We start from the raw sequence: 16,135 nt of genomic DNA, 5'->3' as shown, positions 1-16,135 counted from the left end.
TCCTGAGTACCGGTGACAGCCAGCAACTGTTTATTGAAAGTAGCAAGGAGAGCCCCCGGGTGCCACCTTCAAGCCTGGATGTGACTCTTGGCACTGAAGGCCAGGTAGTAGATCACCAGGCCGATGGCTGCAGCCAGCACCTCGGTAGAGACCCAGGGTCCATTCCAGGTGCCCTGCAAGAAAGGAGACCAAAGCCGGCTCAGGGGAGAGCGCGGCAAGGAGCCAGTCAGCCCCAGCCACCCCACCCTCGAGGGCACGAGGGCATGCGGGCACACTGGCCACTCAACAGAGGTGCCCTGCTTCCCGTCAGCCCACTCACCCGATGGTCCACACTGACTGTGAACAGGGGTGGGATGATGGAAATGTCCTCGTTATTTCTCTGAGCCTGCAAGGAGATACTGGGGTCAGGGGTGTCGCCAGGCGGTGGGGGAGGGGGCAGGGAGAGCTTGAAGGGCACGCAGGAACATTGGCCCAAGCCACGGAAGAGAGGAGCGCCGGGCAAGAGAGACACGGAAGGCGCGGAGACAGGCGTGGCAGGTGGTCAGGAAGGTGCCCACCCAGTCAGCCTGCTCCGTGCAGGCAGGGGCCCAGTGGCCTGGAGCTCGGGGAAGAGGGACTACAGGGGGAAGGCAGCTGTGGAAGGGGGTGCCCCCTCCCTCCTGCAGGCCGGGGCAGAGCTCTGGGTCGCTGATACTTACCTTCCTCAGCAGGCTGTATGACTCCTCGTCGAAGAATCTGACCTCATAGGTGCCTGCGTGGGCACTCTTGTGGTCTAGGCTCCAGGACACCTGGGTCGGGTAGGTTTGGCCGGGGGTGGGTACAGTGGACATGTCCAGGCCCCTTGCCAGTGTTGACACAGTACCACTACCAACAGCCTGAGTCAAACAAGCTCAATCCTCCTCCACTGAACCACCCCTAGAGCTTCAAAGTCATGTCAGTGGGCAGGTGCCTCCCCCCAAAATGACAAGCACGGCATCCCTTACCTGATAGCGTCCCACGTCCTGGCCCCGGGTCACGGGAAATTGTTTTCCACTGACATCAGCATAAAGAGCCATATTCTGGGACGAGACAAAGAGAGTCACCTTCTCCCCTCCCGGGCTGTCAGCAGAAGCCATGCTGTGCTGCCCACAGCAGCACTCACGGCCGCAGGCCACACTAGGGGACTGCGCTGTGTCTGGCAAGGGGCACCGTGGGAGAGCCATGGAGGTAGGCCTGCCACAATCAGAGCCATGCCAGGAAGCCAACCACCATCGATGCTGTTGTTGCCTTTCCGCACGCCTACCCCGTGTGGGAGGCACGCCCCCACTGTGGCCTGGCCTCGCGAACCCACGGCAAGAAAAAGAATTGTGACCACAGGCAGGGTGACTGAAGTGTACTCGTTCCTCTGAGCCTGGAAGAGGGTGTTGGGGTTGGAGGCGCCCAACGAGCCACCCAAGGAGGGTTGCACCCAGAAAAGAACACCTCGGCAAACAGCGACCAGGAAAAGCCGAACCCTCGATCTTTCTCACTTCCCAGTACTCTTACAAGACACTGCAAGAAGTCTACCTACGTTTTTGCACCTTGGCAGACTAGAAAAATGTTCTTTTAACACCTGCTTCAAACAATCTGGTCTGTGCCTTACCCTCTCTCCACTACCTGTAAATCAAAATCCTCGTTCTCCCTGTCTACACGGGTCCCTGGGTCTGACCCCATCAACTGCCAGTGAGGTCCCAGGCTCCCTGTGGACCCCCTGCTCCGGCACCCCCCTGGCTGAATCCCCCCGGCCTCACCTGGACCCTGTTCTTGCACGTCAGGGAGATCTCCACGATGAAAACAGTCTCGGTGGAAATGACGGCATCTGAGGTGGTGTAGTAAGAAGGGGTGATCTGGGGTTCCACGCAGGCCTCTGCTGTAGGGAGGAGGCAGACATGCTTTTCTAAGGCCCAACTTGTGGGTGCTGGGCTGGGGTGCAGAAGGGACTGCGCAGACCCACTTCCCAGACCTTGTCAGCTGACACACGGGGCCCTTCGGAACCTGTTAGGTGGGATGCGGGAGACAGATCCAAACACTCAGCTAGAAGTGCAGCAGCAAGGGGAGGGGCGGGAGGGGGCCCTGAAGGAAGGCCAGGGAGGCCAAAGCTTTGTACCGGCGGAACCTCAATGTAAGGGCAAAAGAGCGGATATATCAGCACGCGGGCGGGGGGAGAGGCAGCAGCAGCAGGTCGGACCCAGTGCACACCTGGTGCCTGCGGCTGGATCTATGGCCCCAAAGCCATGCGAGGATTGGGGTTGCAGCTGCACCTTGATCGGAGCCATGCATAGCCCTGGCCAGTTTACTGAAGGCACCCTCTGCAGATGCCAAGCACGGTGCAGCTTGCAACAGATGAGGGCTTGAGATGAAAGGGTCCCTGCCTCCCACCCACAGCTGACAGAAGGCCGAGACTGGCCACAGTGTCTCCCAGCAAAGGAGACGGGCACAGCTCGTGCCCTTTAACAGCACTGCCCCGAGAAAGAGGACGCTGCCCCAGCAGTCGACACGTTGCTAGAGGCTACAGGGAAGGAAGGGTACTGCCTAAATCACACGGTGCCAAGCAGATGCCACCAGTGGGAAAGTTCTCAGCTGCTCTCTGAATGTGTCCCGGCACAGCCATGCATCAGGCTGAGACAGAGAAGGCTTGCATCTGGGCTGCAGGAGGAAACTGCCCAGGAACATCAGTGGGGGTGGTTCTCAGGAGTCCCATCTGTGCCCCTCTAAGCCTGGCCTTTTTCCTAAGGACCCTGTGGAGCACCAAAGGGTTTCACAGTCAGATGTCTCTCTTCCAGACACCACTGGCCACACCATGGGTAATTCCTGAGGGGCAGGTAAGAAGGGCGCAGGGAGGAGAGGCCAGTTAGGGTGAAGAAACACTCCAGGCACCAAAGACACTGGCCTGAGTAGTGTAGGTAAAGTAAATGTGGATAAGCATCCCTGACTCAGTCTAGGTCCCGCAGACTCAGCGCTGGCTCCTATGAGGACCTCCTCCTCCACACACTTCTGGGCTCCAGTTCCTGAGCCAGTCCCGCCAGCAGGCGTTGAGAATCTCTCAAGAATGTACATACAGATCTGACTGGGGCTGACTCTGCTGAAAAACCCTTTATAAATACACCAGGGCCTCAGGGGAAAAGTCAATGGCCTGGCCTGGCCCTCAAGCCCTCCCCCAGCCTTTTTCCCTTTCTCCCCTCTTCTCCTTCAATCTAACTTGCCTACGCTGCTGGTCCTTCCGCCCGGCCCATCCCCGCTTCCTCTCCTCACTTACAGCTCCCTTCCTGGGGAGGCCTGGCCCCACTTCACCGGGTCGGGTGGCTCCTCTCCCACTAGCCTGGTCTCTCACTGCGATCACCCTGCGCTGCAGAGTTTCGCTCTTGTCCGATCACCCCCGCTCCAGGACTGGGAGCTCCGGATGGGAGCAAGGACATGTGTCACTTTCCCTGCTGGAGCTGGGAACCGGGCGCACCAGACAGACTGATACTCTTCCTCGCAGGAGCGGACGGGGGCGGGGGGTGGGAAGCTTTGGCTGTTTCTTCCAGGCTGCTGGGTAAATGTGTGTGGTGTAGGAGCGTGTGGTGGTCTTGGTCGCCGCGCGCCGAGGCCACCTGCCTCTCGGAGGAAGAAGGCCCAGAACCCCGCTTCGCCCGCACCCCTCCTCCCCGCCACGCACCACCAGTCGTGGGAGAGAGGCTCGCCAGAAAGGGGCTCCGGCCAGGCCGCTACCTGAGCAGCAGGAGAGGCTGGACAGCAGGAGTAGCGCCAGGGCGCCGAGAGATGCCAGCGCCGCCATCGCCTCTTCTCTGCCGAGGGAAAAAAGGAGAGACTCCCCTGAACACGAGGGGCAGACGAGGAAGCGCGACGCGTAAGCGGCGGAGGCAGCCAATCAGGCGCCGGCGGGCCAGGAGGGCTTGTGACGTCACCGGCGGCACTGACGTGTCCCCTCCCCAGACCAGAGGCCCCGGTGGCCGCCCCATCAAGATGGCGACGGTGGCGGCGGCGGCGCTCTCGACGCCAGAAGGGGGCGTGTGAACTGGCGCGGCTGCACGCGTGCGCACTACTGGGTCCGTGTTCGCTCCCGGCGCTTCGCGCCCTGCCAAGCTCTCGCGAGAGCGGTGTCTACGTGTCTGGACGTGCGGCGGTTCTCACTTTCCGTCATGGCGCTGAAGGTGGCGGCGGTCGTCGGTGGCGCTGCAAAAGTGGTGCTCAGACCCGCCCTCCTCTGCCGTCCTTGGGAGGTGAGAAGGGGCAGCGGGCCGCGGGGACAGCCGCAGCGCTCGTTGTGGCCGGGCCGAGGGCCGCTGGCTTGCGGAGCTCTTGGAGCCCCATTGGCTGTGGGCCCCGCGAGGGGCGGGGCGAGGGCTAAGCGCCGGAGTTGATTGGCTGCCTCCGCTGTCAGTGAGGGGATTGGATAAAGTTGGCCCTTTGTTCGGCTTTCCCAGGGGTCTGCGTCTTGGGCGGGTAGAGAGGGCCGCGGCGTGAAGTGTCAGCTCCCTAGTATCTTGTGGGAGCCCTTCCGAGGCGGTCACGTGTCCCGGCCCGCCTTCTTGCGGCCTTAGGAATCGCGTTCCCAGCCCCCGTACCTCCTCGGGTTTTTCTGTTGCGGACCGTTTTGCCACTTGTCCCTGTGAAGTTGGAGAACCGAATGTTGCCAAGTACTCCCGACATCAACTCCCTTCCCCCGGACATCTTTATACCTCCAGATGTTTTTTTCAGCCCGCAGGCGCCTGGAATGGGAGGGAGCTAGATTTCTGAGGCCAGTGAGGTGGGGTGGCCATGGGGGCTTTGTTTCTGCAGTTTCGCGTTTAGGATCTTGGTTATTCAAGTCTCATTCTTTTCTCTTTACACACTTAAATGAGGATAACGTAGTCCCTGGGTAGGTCGGAAGCCATCCGAAGCATCAGCGAGCCAACGCTGGCTTTAGGGGACAAGAGTTATGACCTCCTTGCCTGGCTCCCTCCCCTGACCTACAGTGTGGCCACCGTCCTGTCTCTGGGCTCCAGTTTCCCCTGTGTCTCAAAGGATCTAGCCAACCCTGACCTTCCAGAATCCTGTGACTTTGCCGACACCCCTTGTGGACGCACGTGTTGTGCTTCTGCCCTCCAACCCCTTCGGGAGACTATCTTGTGGCAGCTTATGCTTTATGAAATTCTGACTTCTACTGACTTGCTGATGAGCTTTCCAGAGGCCCCGATGGCCTGGCAGCTAGGCTCCCTTGGAATCTTGCTGAAGACATTTGTCTCCTCCCTGATCTCCCCTTCTATGTGTGCTTGTGTCCACATTAGGGTGGCGTTGGGGGGCAGTGCCTTGCCCAGAGACTGGTTGTCCTGGGTATGGGAAGCTTTAGAGGTGAACTCTAGATCTTTGGTCCCACTGATTGTGGGAAAGCATGCAGCCACCATCGGCGCTCGACCTGACACAAATGTGCTGGAAAGGCGCCTCACTAAGATGTGCAGCATGGGACTCCTTTGGCAGGAGCACATAGCCACCCAGGACTCCTTTCTGTGACACCTTCTGCATGGCTGACAGTCCCCCTCCTGCTTAATGAATGAGTAGTAGGCCTGAACCTGTATCCCATCCTGCCTTACACTGGCCTTCTCTGATGGGCAGCTTCACTGGGTGGCGCAGGTATGAGGCAGAGCCCGTGTAAGCCCTTGAGGGAAGGTGCCTGTGTCTGTCTTGGGCGCGGTCAGGGAGGAAATCTATCTTGAGAGCCCTGTGGGTGTTTGGCTAAAGCCTGAAGAAACATCTAGCATAGGGACCGGGCGAGGGAGAAGTTGAGCCCAGGTGGTGATGTGACCCAAGGTGGGGGGTGGGGGCGGGAGCCCAGATACAGAGCTAGGTGCAGGTGGCGGCTCACCACCATGGCCAAGTTATCCGCGTGGCACCAGTGGACTCCCAGGAGGATTGGCTGCTGGGAGCTGTAGGGGTCTGCTGCACGCCACCCCCACCACTGGGCATCAGCCATGAAAACTGGCCTAGGGGCTGGTGGAGTGAGGGGGTGGACGTGTCCTGCTGGGGACCAAATGGCTTGCTGCATCCTCCCAGCAGCCGCATAAACTGGGTGCCTCTGCCTCGTGGGTTTTAGACAGGAAGTCAGCAAGGTGAAACTGCTCCCAAGAGATAGTGGATTTAGACGAGGCCTCCCTGACCCCCGAGCCACCATCTCTTCCTTCATCTTCTGGTATGCTCATTAATTCAGGAAATGTTCCTTCTGTCCGAGTCCTGGAACAGGCATTCTGTAAGGTCTTCGGATGACAGTAGGAAATTGGACCAGTAATGGGCTCTACTCTCAAGGGCTTCAGGGTTGGGAAAGGGAGCAAGGCAGTTGCTAGGGACAACCCAGGGACATTGTGGTTGGTGGGGCAGTGGGGGGGTGGGGATAGGTACGGCTTTGGGAGCCAAGGGGAACCAACAGCTCGGCAGCCTTATGGCATCCGGGAAGGCTTCCTGGAAGAAAGGCAGTGGACGCCTCCTTCTGTAAGTTGTATCAAGAGCCTACAAGATGAATTCGGGGTGCCTGGGCGGTTAAGCATCAGACTCTTAATTTCAGCTCCGGTCGTGATTCCGGGGTCATAAGGTTGGGCTCTGCGTGGAGCATGAAGCCTGCTTAAGATTCTCTTCCTCTCCCTCTGCCCCTTCCCTGCTTGCCCATGATTGTTCTCCTCCCTCTCTCCCTCTCCCTCTCGCTCGCTCACTCTCAAAAAAAAAAAAAGATGATGAGTCCCATACTGCCAAGTGCTAGAAAGGAAATTGGAAAGCCCTGAGCGTGCCCGTGGTTGCAGATCCAGGGGCCACAGGGAGGAGCAGATACCCCGAAGCCTTTTGTCCTAGTGGCCACTCCCCTCCTGGCCCTGGCCTGGCTGGGTGAGCGCACACCTTGCTGCCAGAGCCTGCGCAAGCGGCCGCTTTGTGCCTGGGAGACCCAGAGGCCATAATCAGCCTCTGTCTGAGCTTTCTAGACTGCTAGCAGGAAGGTATGGCTCTTTGCAAAGTGGCCGCAGCGACTCTGCTACTGCCCCAGTAGCAGTCGGCAGAGCATTCCGAGTGACAAAAGCACTTCAGCTCTGCCTCTGCCTCTTTGGATTGAGAGACACCTGGGTGTGTCCCCAGGTGGGGAGCAGCCGGGAGCAGAGCGTGCGGACCCGCAGGCTGCCTGCAGGGAATGTGTCACACAGGGCGGCGCGGGGACTCTAGATGGATCAGTGCTCAGCACCTGTCCCCTTCGGCTCAGATGCCTTTTACTCTAAAGCTGTCAGGTGTGGCATTGGTGTGGTCAGGCGTGGCTGTCTCAGAGTCGGGCTTGGGGACGTTCATCTTCCGTACAGGCCACAGAGCAGTTTTGCAGTCCTTTGTGAAAGCCCTCTGGAACTGGTGGCTGTTATTCTTCTAAAAATGCATAAATTTTCCCTGGTGCATTTGCTTTGAACTTGTGATTCTGGAGAACTGTTTCCACAATGCCAACAGTGATTGTCTCTGGGTAGACAAGGGGCTGGGTGCCATCTTTTTGTTCTGTTCTCCGTGTTAGGACTATATGTTGTTTTCATAATAAGGAAAAAAGATTTTTTTATACATTTTTAAAGTCTATTTGTTTTGAGACGGACACAGAGTAAGAACCCCAAGCAGGCTCTGCACTGTCAGCACAGAGCCCAACATGGGGCTCGAGTCCACGAACTGTGAGATCATGGCCTGAGCCAAAATCACAAGTCGGATGGACAACTTAGCCAACTGAGCCCCCCAGGCACTCCATAAGGAAAAGAGATTTTAAAAAATGATAAAATGATTGTTGTGGTGGCCCTCTGGTTTGTGAAAATGGGTCCCTATTGTGCCTCGTGCAGCGTGCCAACTTTTCCATGTTACAGACAGCAAACTCCCCTGAGCAGGACTCATTATTGGCTAGTAAAGAATCAGGAGCAACAAAAGAGAGAAACGTGACTTAAATAACTGAATACGGAGCTGGTGGAAGCTTAGCGGGTCGCCGTGACCCTCTCCGATGCTTTGACTGGCTGGTCCCGGGGAAATGGAGGCTCTGGAGCCATTTGTGTGGGCGCGTACTGCGTGCTGTCCACCACATGATGGTGCAGGGGTGAGATGGAGGGATAAAGCGTGGGACCTGGCTGGGCGTGGTGGGGACGGTTGGTCTTCCCTGCTAAGAGTTCCCCTGGCCTTTACCGAATTGACTTTCTGGGCTGGACAACAACCGGTGGCAATGGGTTCTCTTCGCCAGGTTCTTGGTGCCCATGAGGCCTCCCACAGGAGCTTTTCAGTAAGTACCTGCTAGAGTGTGTATGTGCGTGTGTATGTGTGCACACGTGCGGAGGCGTGTGCATGCCTGCATGTATGTGTGTGTGCATGTATGTGTGCTGTGCCTGCCCGTTTTCCCTGGCCCTCCGGGTCCTTCTCTCTGAGGCGTGGCCTCCAGAGGTTGCCCCACCTCCTTACCCGAAGCCCACTGCACAGTGTCCCCAGGGGAAAGGCCCCGGTTCGCTGGGCACAACCTTGTTCCTCCAAGCTGGCTGATTCGTGTCTTCTTCCTTCCTCTTACCCTCTAGCAACAGACAATTGTAAGTATTTTTCTCATCTGCCTGTTAAGTTTTGGGGCTTTTAGTTGCTCTGGGATTGAGCCCAGTCCAGGCAGGGGGTGGGACTGCTTCTGCCACAGTCCTTCTGACCAAGGACCCTCCCCCATTAGCTTGGCTGGGCTGGCTGGGGTGGCGGGGGTCAGGTACCCGGAGCTGGAACCTCATGACTGGCCAGCCCACCGGGCCCACCGTCACCTTCCCATCTTTCCAGCCTCCGTCGGCTAAGTATGGTGGGCGGCACACAGTGACCATGATCCCGGGGGATGGCATCGGGCCAGAGCTCATGTTACATGTCAAGTCTGTGTTCAGGTATACGCCCACTGGGCCTACCTCCCCTTGACCTGTACCCCTAGGGGAGGTATACCCTGGCGTGGGGTGGGGTGGGGGGCTTGATAACTGTGCCAAGAGGGACCATAAGCCCAGAAGCCCATTGGCCCGTAAGCCCAGAGCGCCCTGTGAGGCAGTAGCAAGAGGACTGAAAGCCCAGGCCCTTTGTCCCAGTGCCCGTGATCCCGCCAGGCTGGCCTGGGCGCAGGGAAGGTGGCACAGCGGGCCTGCTAACTGTCGTGGAGTTCAGGCATCTCCCTGTCAGTTGGCGCAGGCAGACCCAGTCTCCTTTCAGCCAGAGCCAGGTCAGGGTGGGCAGTGGTGGTGGAGAGGCCTCTGCACCCAGTGGTCTGGGCAGGCTTCCTAGAAGAGGCATGGGGGAGGCCCCAGGCCTGCCACCTTGACCCAGTTCTGCCCCAGGCACGCATGTGTGCCAGTGGACTTTGAAGAGGTGCATGTGAGCTCCAACGCTGATGAAGAGGACATCCGCAATGCCATCATGGCCATCCGTCGGAACCGTGTGGCCCTGAAGGGTGAGCGCGGGAGCCAGGATGGGACGCTGTGCATGATCCCTTTCATTTCCAAGCTGACAGACACACACTTGTCCCTGGGGCCGCACGACTCTGACTTTAGAGGTTTTCTGGCTGGGGGGGACTCTTGTGCTTGGAGAGTGGACAGAAGCTTTTGGAGTCCAGGCTGCGATTCTGAGAGCTTGGTGGCACTACGCCGTGCCCTCCTCTCCTGGAGCAGCCCTCTCTGCTGGGGTCAGCTTTGACACTCAGAGTCTTTTTTCACAAACTGCATGTCACAGGGACGCAGCTTTAACCCTCCGCCTGCCGCCTTGCTTCCAGCTGGCCCAGCTATGGGTGTTGCAGATAGGAATTGTAGCCCATTCTCAGTTTACCTTGGTTTGGTACACGTTCTTAAACTGTATGACTCATTTTGTAAACTATAGCTCATCACCTGTTCTGGGTGAGCAAAGATGAACCCGGGTAGAGCCCCAGCCCCTGGGAGTCAAGCCAAGGTGCCACCATGGCAACTGAAGGGAGCCTAAGACGTTGTGGGCAACGGCAGTATAGGCAGGGCGCGACTCAAGGGGGCTTCCCTAGTGGGCCCTGAGAAAAGCCTGCTCTGCTTGGGACCCTTTGACCGCCTTTTCCTGGAGGCTGCTGGCGCCCTGCCGCTCCTGTTCTTTTTGCCCTGGGTCCGCCCCAGGCCAAACTATAGTCTTTTCCAGGCAGCCCCCACTAGCCCCTGAACTGGGGCTCCCATGGCGCCTCGATGCAGGGCCTAACAGCGACGCTGGCCAAGGTCACATTGCTGGCGCCAGCCTGGCTAGCCAGCCTGTTAGTGAACAGGAGTGGTCACTTTCTCTCCAGCCAGACCCTGATCTTGCCATTTCCTGCCCGGGGTCTGGCAAGATCTCTTAGCTAGCTGCCAACCCTTGTTCATTCATTTGTTCATTCATTAAGTAAGTATTTATCAAGTGCCTGCTGCGGGCCAGGGCTGCTCTAGGCCCTTGGAACCCATCAGTGGACCGTGCGCACGCGCACGCGCCCTCTGCCCTCACGGGGCTTACTTCCGCTGGTAAGAGCCACCTTCTCTGGTCGATGCCGCCTTTGGCACGCGTTCCCTCGCTCAGGGTGGGGAATACGGTGGCATCGCTGAGCCCAGGGGCCCCTCTCCAGCCTGTCTTTTTTCTGCCCTGCAGGTAATATCGAAACAAATCATAACCTACCACCGTCCCACAAATCCCGAAACAACATCCTTCGGTGAGAGCCAAGTGCACAGGCTGGGGGCTCGGCAGGGGTGGAGTGAGCCGGCAGACAGTTGTGGCACCAGCCGGCCGCTCTTCTGTCTGTGTTCCCAGTACCAGCCTGGACCTCTATGCCAATGTCATCCACTGTAAGAGCCTGCCAGGGGTGGTGACCCGGCACAGGGACATAGATATCCTCATCGTCCGGGAGAACACAGAGGGCGAGTACAGCAGCCTAGAGCACGAGGTGGGTGGGGCCCGGGCTGTCCCCTTGTCCTTGGGTCGTGGGGGCTGGGGGCAAGCCTGGCCAGGCCCAAGGAGACAGTTGTGCCAGAGGGTCTCTTTGCCCTGTCTCTCCGTCTCTGCCCCAGAGTGTGGCTGGAGTGGTGGAGAGCCTGAAGATCATCACCAAGGCCAAGTCCCTGCGCATTGCTGAATATGCCTTCAAGCTGGCCCAGGAGAGCGGGCGCAAGAAAGTGACGGCCGTGCACAAGGCCAACATCATGTGCGTCCCGCCCCTGCTGTGCGCCCACCTGATCTGTTCCGCAGGCGTTTGTGAGACGGCTGAACTGAACAGCCTCCTCTGCCCTCCTGCTAGGGATTTGGGGCCCCCGGGCCCTGGCCATCCCCCAAGGGGCCGTGCCGCAGGGCGTGCCCTCTTGCCCCTCTCCCAGCCACAGCCTCACCACAGTGCACACGCTGGGCAGGTAGAGCGGGATGGTGCCCGCGTACAGGTGGGGGACTGGTCAGAGGTTAGACCCTCAGACAGCTTCTGTGGCCATCCGTACACCCTGTCCCTCCGACTGACTATCATAGTGGCCAAGCTGTGTCTTGTGCCCCCCTCCTAGGAAACTGGGCGACGGGCTCTTCCTCCAATGCTGCAAGGAGGTGGCAGCCCGCTACCCCCAGATCACCTTTGAGAACATGATCGTGGACAACACCACCATGCAGGTAGGTGGCCTGCCGGGCTCCAGGGCGGCCTGCCTCGGGCGCAGGGGGCTTCCCGTGTGCTCAAGCTGTTCTGTCTGCCCCCCTTGCCCTGCAGCTGGTGTCCCGGCCCCAGCAGTTTGATGTCATGGTGATGCCCAATCTCTATGGGAACATTGTCAACAACGTCTGCGCAGGACTGGTCGGGGGCCCTGGCCTCGTGGCTGGGGCCAACTATGGGCACGTGTACGCCGTGTTTGAGACAGTGAGTGCCGCCAGCGTTGCCGGGGCCGCTGGCCTTTCTGTGCTCTAGAGCTCGCGCCCCGTCCGCTTCATGGAAGCTGCGTGATACGGTGCGGCCGTCGCCCCCGTCTCATCCCCGAGTGCTGTCGTCGCCTCCAGTATTCGGGGCGCCTGGGTGGCTTAGTTGGTTGAGCGACTGACTCTTGATTTCTGCTCAGGTCATGATCTCACAGTGTCTGAGTTCGAGCCCTGCATCAGGCTCCGTGCTAACAGTGTGGAGCCTGCTTGGGATTTCCTTTCTTCCTTTCCCTCTCTCTTTGCCCCTCCCCCAGTTGTGCCCTCTCTCTCAAAATAAATAATCTTTGAAAGAAAAATGGAAGAAACCCTGTGCTCTTTGGTTGCCAGTCCCAGCCTCTGCTTTCTGTTCCGCTGGCTTTGCCTTTTCTGGCCGTCTCCTACAGAGTCACATACTGTGTGGCCTTCTAGGATTGGCTTCTTTCCCTTAGCGTAGTATTTTGTTTTCCTTAATTTTGGAGAAAGCGTGTGCGAGCAGAGGGGCAGAGGGAGAGAGAGAACCCTAAGCAGTTCTTAGGCTCAGTGTGGAGCCCAATGTGGAGATTGGTCACACGACCCTAGGATCATGACCTGAGCTGAAATCAAGAGCAGGATGCTCAACCAACTGAGCCCCCCAGGCGCCCCATGAATGTGGTGTTCTGAAGGCTTATCCACACTGTACCACGGCCATGTGGCCCAACAGTAGTGCTAATTATGGCTCTCAATATTCTACCTTACAGAGGACTCATGTTTTGTTGGTCTATTTGTTAGCTTCGATTTTTAAGTCTTTTTATGAGGTAAAATTTGTGTAGCAGTGAAACCATTTAAAAAATTTTTTTAGTGTTTATTTTTGAGAGAGAGACTGACCCCACGTGAGCAGGGGAGGGGCAAAGAGAGAGAGAGACACACACAGAATCTGAAGCAGGCTCCAGACTATGAGCCATCAGCACAGAGCCCGATGAGGGGCTCGAACCCACGCACAGTGAAGTCATGACCTGAGCCAGAGTTGGATGCTTCACCGACTGAGCCACCCAGGTGCCCCCAGAGTGAAACCGTTTTTAAATGAGCGATTCAGGGGTATTAAGTATATGTACAGTGTTGGGTCACCATCATTTCTGTCTGGTTCCAGAGCATTTCTATCACCCCAAAAGGGGACCCCCGCCATGTTAGCCAGCATTCTGTGACCTCGCCCTCACCCTGGTACCCACTGCTCTGCCTTCTGTCTGTGGATTTGCCTGTTCCGGACACTTCACTCAAATGGAATCCTACGCTCTGCATTCTTTTTTTTATTTTTTAAGTTTATTAATTTTTTTATTTTTGAGAGAACAAGGAACAGGCCTTGGAGGGGGGACAGAATCCCAAGCAGGCTCTGCATTGTCAGCGCTGAACCCAACTGAGGGCTCGAACTCATGAACTGTGAAATCATGACCTGAGCTAAAACAAAACCAGGAGTCAAGACACCTAACTGAGCCCCCTAGGTGCCCCTACACCCTGCTCACAGCAGTGAGCCGGGTATGGGGCTCGAACTCACAAACCATGAGATCATGACCTGAGCTGAAGTCAATTGACTTCACTCGATTGACTGAGCCACGCAGGTGCCCCACCCCACGTTCTTATACTTACCATCCCCTTTCTCTGTCTTGCCCCCTCTAGGCTACAAGGAACACCGGCAAGAGTATTGCCAATAAGAACATTGCCAACCCCACGGCTACGCTGCTGGCAAGTTGCATGATGCTCGACCACCTCAAGTAAGCAGCTTCGTGGCCCCCGACTGTCAGCCCCCCGCCAGCCCCCAGGCCCCGACTGAGAGCCGCCCTCCCTCCTTAGGCTCCACTCCTATGCCACCTCCATCCGCAAGGCCGTGCTGGCGTCCATGGACAACGAAAGCGTGAGGCTCCTCTTCCCCCCGCCCCTGCCCACCCCTGCCCCTTCCCCTGGAGGGGGTTGACCTGGCATGCCACCCGAGGGGCTGGAGGTGATGACCGGCACTTCCTGCTGTCCCCAAGGGGAGTGCGATAGCAGCTGCGGTAGGACTCTGTCGGCCATGGCTGGCACCACCGCCCTCCTCCTGGCGGGTCCGGCCCCTGCAAGCCCTGGGAGGCAGTGGGCGGCCCTGGGCCACCCGCAGAGTAGGGGTCAGGCATTGTCAGGGCCCAGGCGTGTGCTCAGGTTCGCCCGTGTCCCGCAGATGCACACCCCGGACATCGGGGGCCAAGGCACGACCTCAGAAGCCATCCAGGACATCATCCGCCACATCCGTATCATCAATGGCCGGGCTGTGGAGGCCTAGGCTGTCCCTGGGCCTGCCTCAGCTCGCTCCCCCTTCCCGCTCCCAGCATCCCGGCCAGCTTGGGGGGCAGACCCAGAGTAAACCAGCTCCTGGCCCGACCTCGGCTGCTGTGCTTTTGTCACTCCAGGACGCTGACGTTTCAGTTCACACTTTATTAAGAAAAGAAATACGCACACTTCCCATCCGGGGCCCCCTGTCAGGCTGGGGACAGAACAAATGCTGCAGGGCAGGCCCGGCTCCAGCATTTCTCGGCCATGCCGTGGGGCACGCGTGAGGGGGGCGCAGGAGCCGTCCAGCTTTCCCTGAAGGCACTGGGGGTGGGGGGCAGGCGTGCCTCAAGCTGCACCAAGTGCCCGTGGGGCCTAAGGGTTGAGCCAAGGGTGCCGGAGGCAGTCGGCCGCGCTGGCCCGCTTCTCGGGGATGTACTCCATCATGGGCAGCAGGAAGGCGCTGAACTGCGTGGCCTGCTCCAGGGGCCACTCGTACTTCTCCATGAGCACCTCGTACAGGCCCCAGTGCTTGAGGTTGTGGATGTGCCGCAGCTCTCCTGGGGGTGGGTGGCCGGCTTGGGGTTAGGCCCTGCCAGCAAGGGGGCCTCTGGACCCAGTGCTCCCCCTGTCTGGAGCCTGTGCTCCCTGCCCCACCCCGTATACCCAGGTGGCCCGAGCCTGCTCGGCCCTACCTCTCCGGTTGAAGAACTCCCGGGAATAGCGGCCTGAGAGGGCGAAGGCTGGGGGGATGTCCCCTAGAAGCTCCACGATGTGGGCGATGTGGTCTGTGGACAGAATGAAGGCTGGGCGGTGGCTGGGCGGCCGAAGGCCCCCAGCCTGGGCCCAGGGCTGGCCTCCCCCTACCCTCGTCACGACTGTAGTCTTCTCCAGAGTGAGGCTCAAAAAGGTAGTCTCCAGTGGCCAACTCGAAGGCCTGAAAGGGGGAGAAGGTGAGGCTGCTGGTGGTGGCGGGGGGAGGGGGAGGCCAGAGTAGCTAGGGCATACCATGCACGCGGTGCTCCAAATGTCGGCAGGGGGCCCGTACTCTGCCCCGATCAGCACTTCCACGGCCCGGTACTGGCGTGTCTGGATGTCCTCGGTGAAGTGCTTGTGCTGGGGGCAAGGGGAGCCCTGGGGAGGAGCTGGGGCCATGGCTGGCCCGCCCCCAGCGGCCCCCACCATCTCCCACCTCTGGGTCGAGCAACCTAAGAGCTCAGCGGGGCTCCCTCTGAGCCTCAGGGTCCCCAGAGGTCCCGAGAGGGACTGGTCTCTTCCCAGTGGTCCCCCGCCCCTCGCAGTGGGTCCAGTTCTGGTGACTGGATGGGACGGACGCTGGTCTGGGCTCAGTCCTGGGTCTGTGTCTCAAGGCAGACCCCGGGGTCTGGTCGAGTGGCAGGTCGGACCCCCTGGGGCTTGGAGGAGCCCAGCCTGTGCCCCTGCCCTCGCAGCCAGGTGCCCGGCTCTGCTCTCCAGGCCGGCTCATACCACCCAGCAGGCGTTGCCCAGGTCTGCAATCTTGATCTTGATCTTGTCTGCATTTTGGGGCTCTAGGGGGTTCACCAGGAGGTTCGAGGCACCAAACGGTGCTGGAGAAGGAAGAGAAGGGGGAGAGGCTGTGCCCGCTGGGCCCCGCCTGCCCAGCCCTGCTTGCCGGCCTGCCGCCTGTCAGCCACCCACCGAGCCCACCCGCAGCGGGCCCAACTTACTGCTGGGTGACAGGAGGCCCCCGGTCTCCCGCTGGTTGGAGGAGCCTGAGAGGATGGAGCACGAGGCAGGAGAGAAAAGGGAGCCCGAGAAGCCGGAGGTCTGGGAGCCCGGGCTGAGGCTGCGCTCGCCCCCGGCGGCGGGGGAGGAGGAGGCGGGGGAGGGGCCGGCTCTGGCCCCGCCCCCGGGGTGGCAGCCGGAAGAGGAGGTGGAGCCGCTGCCCGCCTCGAGCCTCGAGCCAGCGTCTGGGGAGATGGGC

The 16,135-nt window shown here is 59.4% G+C and overlaps 3 protein-coding genes across 5 annotated transcripts in view; 1 reads left to right on the top strand and 2 right to left on the bottom strand.

The window, feature by feature from the left end:
* On the bottom strand, positions 1-3,875 carry SSR4 (signal sequence receptor subunit 4). 2 transcript variants are annotated; one of them, XM_029931069.1, is made up of 6 exons: positions 3,730-3,875; positions 1,770-1,885; positions 984-1,058; positions 699-788; positions 320-385; positions 1-173 (listed from the first exon to the last, which is right to left on the bottom strand). In XM_029931069.1, exons 1-6 carry the CDS (start codon positions 3,794-3,796, stop codon positions 69-71), a joined length of 519 nt encoding a protein of 172 aa, XP_029786929.1. In that variant the 5' UTR covers positions 3,797-3,875; the 3' UTR covers positions 1-68. The 2 variants fall into 2 exon arrangements, with proteins under 2 accessions (XP_029786929.1, XP_029786928.1); XM_029931068.1 differs by having other exon boundaries at positions 1,770-1,888; positions 3,730-3,870.
* Positions 3,876-4,160: 285 nt separating this feature from the next.
* On the top strand, positions 4,161-14,280 carry IDH3G (isocitrate dehydrogenase (NAD(+)) 3 non-catalytic subunit gamma). The gene is made up of 13 exons (XM_029931067.1): positions 4,161-4,241; positions 8,231-8,269; positions 8,556-8,567; positions 8,797-8,894; positions 9,333-9,445; positions 10,624-10,684; positions 10,783-10,915; positions 11,040-11,173; positions 11,517-11,619; positions 11,714-11,860; positions 13,546-13,640; positions 13,720-13,780; positions 14,081-14,280. The coding sequence occupies exons 1-13, from the start codon at positions 4,161-4,163 to the stop codon at positions 14,180-14,182; spliced, it is 1,179 nt and encodes a 392-aa protein (XP_029786927.1). The 3' UTR covers positions 14,183-14,280.
* Positions 14,281-14,319: 39 nt separating this feature from the next.
* Positions 14,320-16,135, bottom strand: part of SRPK3 (SRSF protein kinase 3) — a 4,645-nt gene continuing 2,829 nt past the window's right edge. Inside the window, exons 10-15 of one of the 2 annotated variants that reach the window (XM_029931066.1) lie at positions 15,879-16,121; positions 15,658-15,758; positions 15,178-15,285; positions 15,037-15,106; positions 14,865-14,957; positions 14,452-14,729 (exon numbers count right to left, since the gene is read on the bottom strand). In XM_029931066.1, the coding sequence (XP_029786926.1) occupies positions 14,545-14,729; positions 14,865-14,957; positions 15,037-15,106; positions 15,178-15,285; positions 15,658-15,758; positions 15,879-16,121 (800 nt within the window). In that variant the 3' untranslated portion in view covers positions 14,452-14,544. Of the gene's footprint in view, positions 14,730-14,864; positions 15,107-15,177; positions 15,286-15,657; positions 15,759-15,878; positions 16,122-16,135 lie in introns of both variants that reach the window. The other variant, XM_029931065.1, reaches the window with a different exon arrangement.

The sequence above is a fragment of the Suricata suricatta genome, chromosome X (genome assembly GCF_006229205.1).
Source record: "Suricata suricatta isolate VVHF042 chromosome X, meerkat_22Aug2017_6uvM2_HiC, whole genome shotgun sequence".
Lineage (NCBI taxonomy): Eukaryota > Metazoa > Chordata > Mammalia > Carnivora > Herpestidae > Suricata > Suricata suricatta.
The sequence above is the reverse complement of the archived record's forward strand: the minus strand, read 5'-3'. Positions and strand labels throughout refer to the sequence as shown.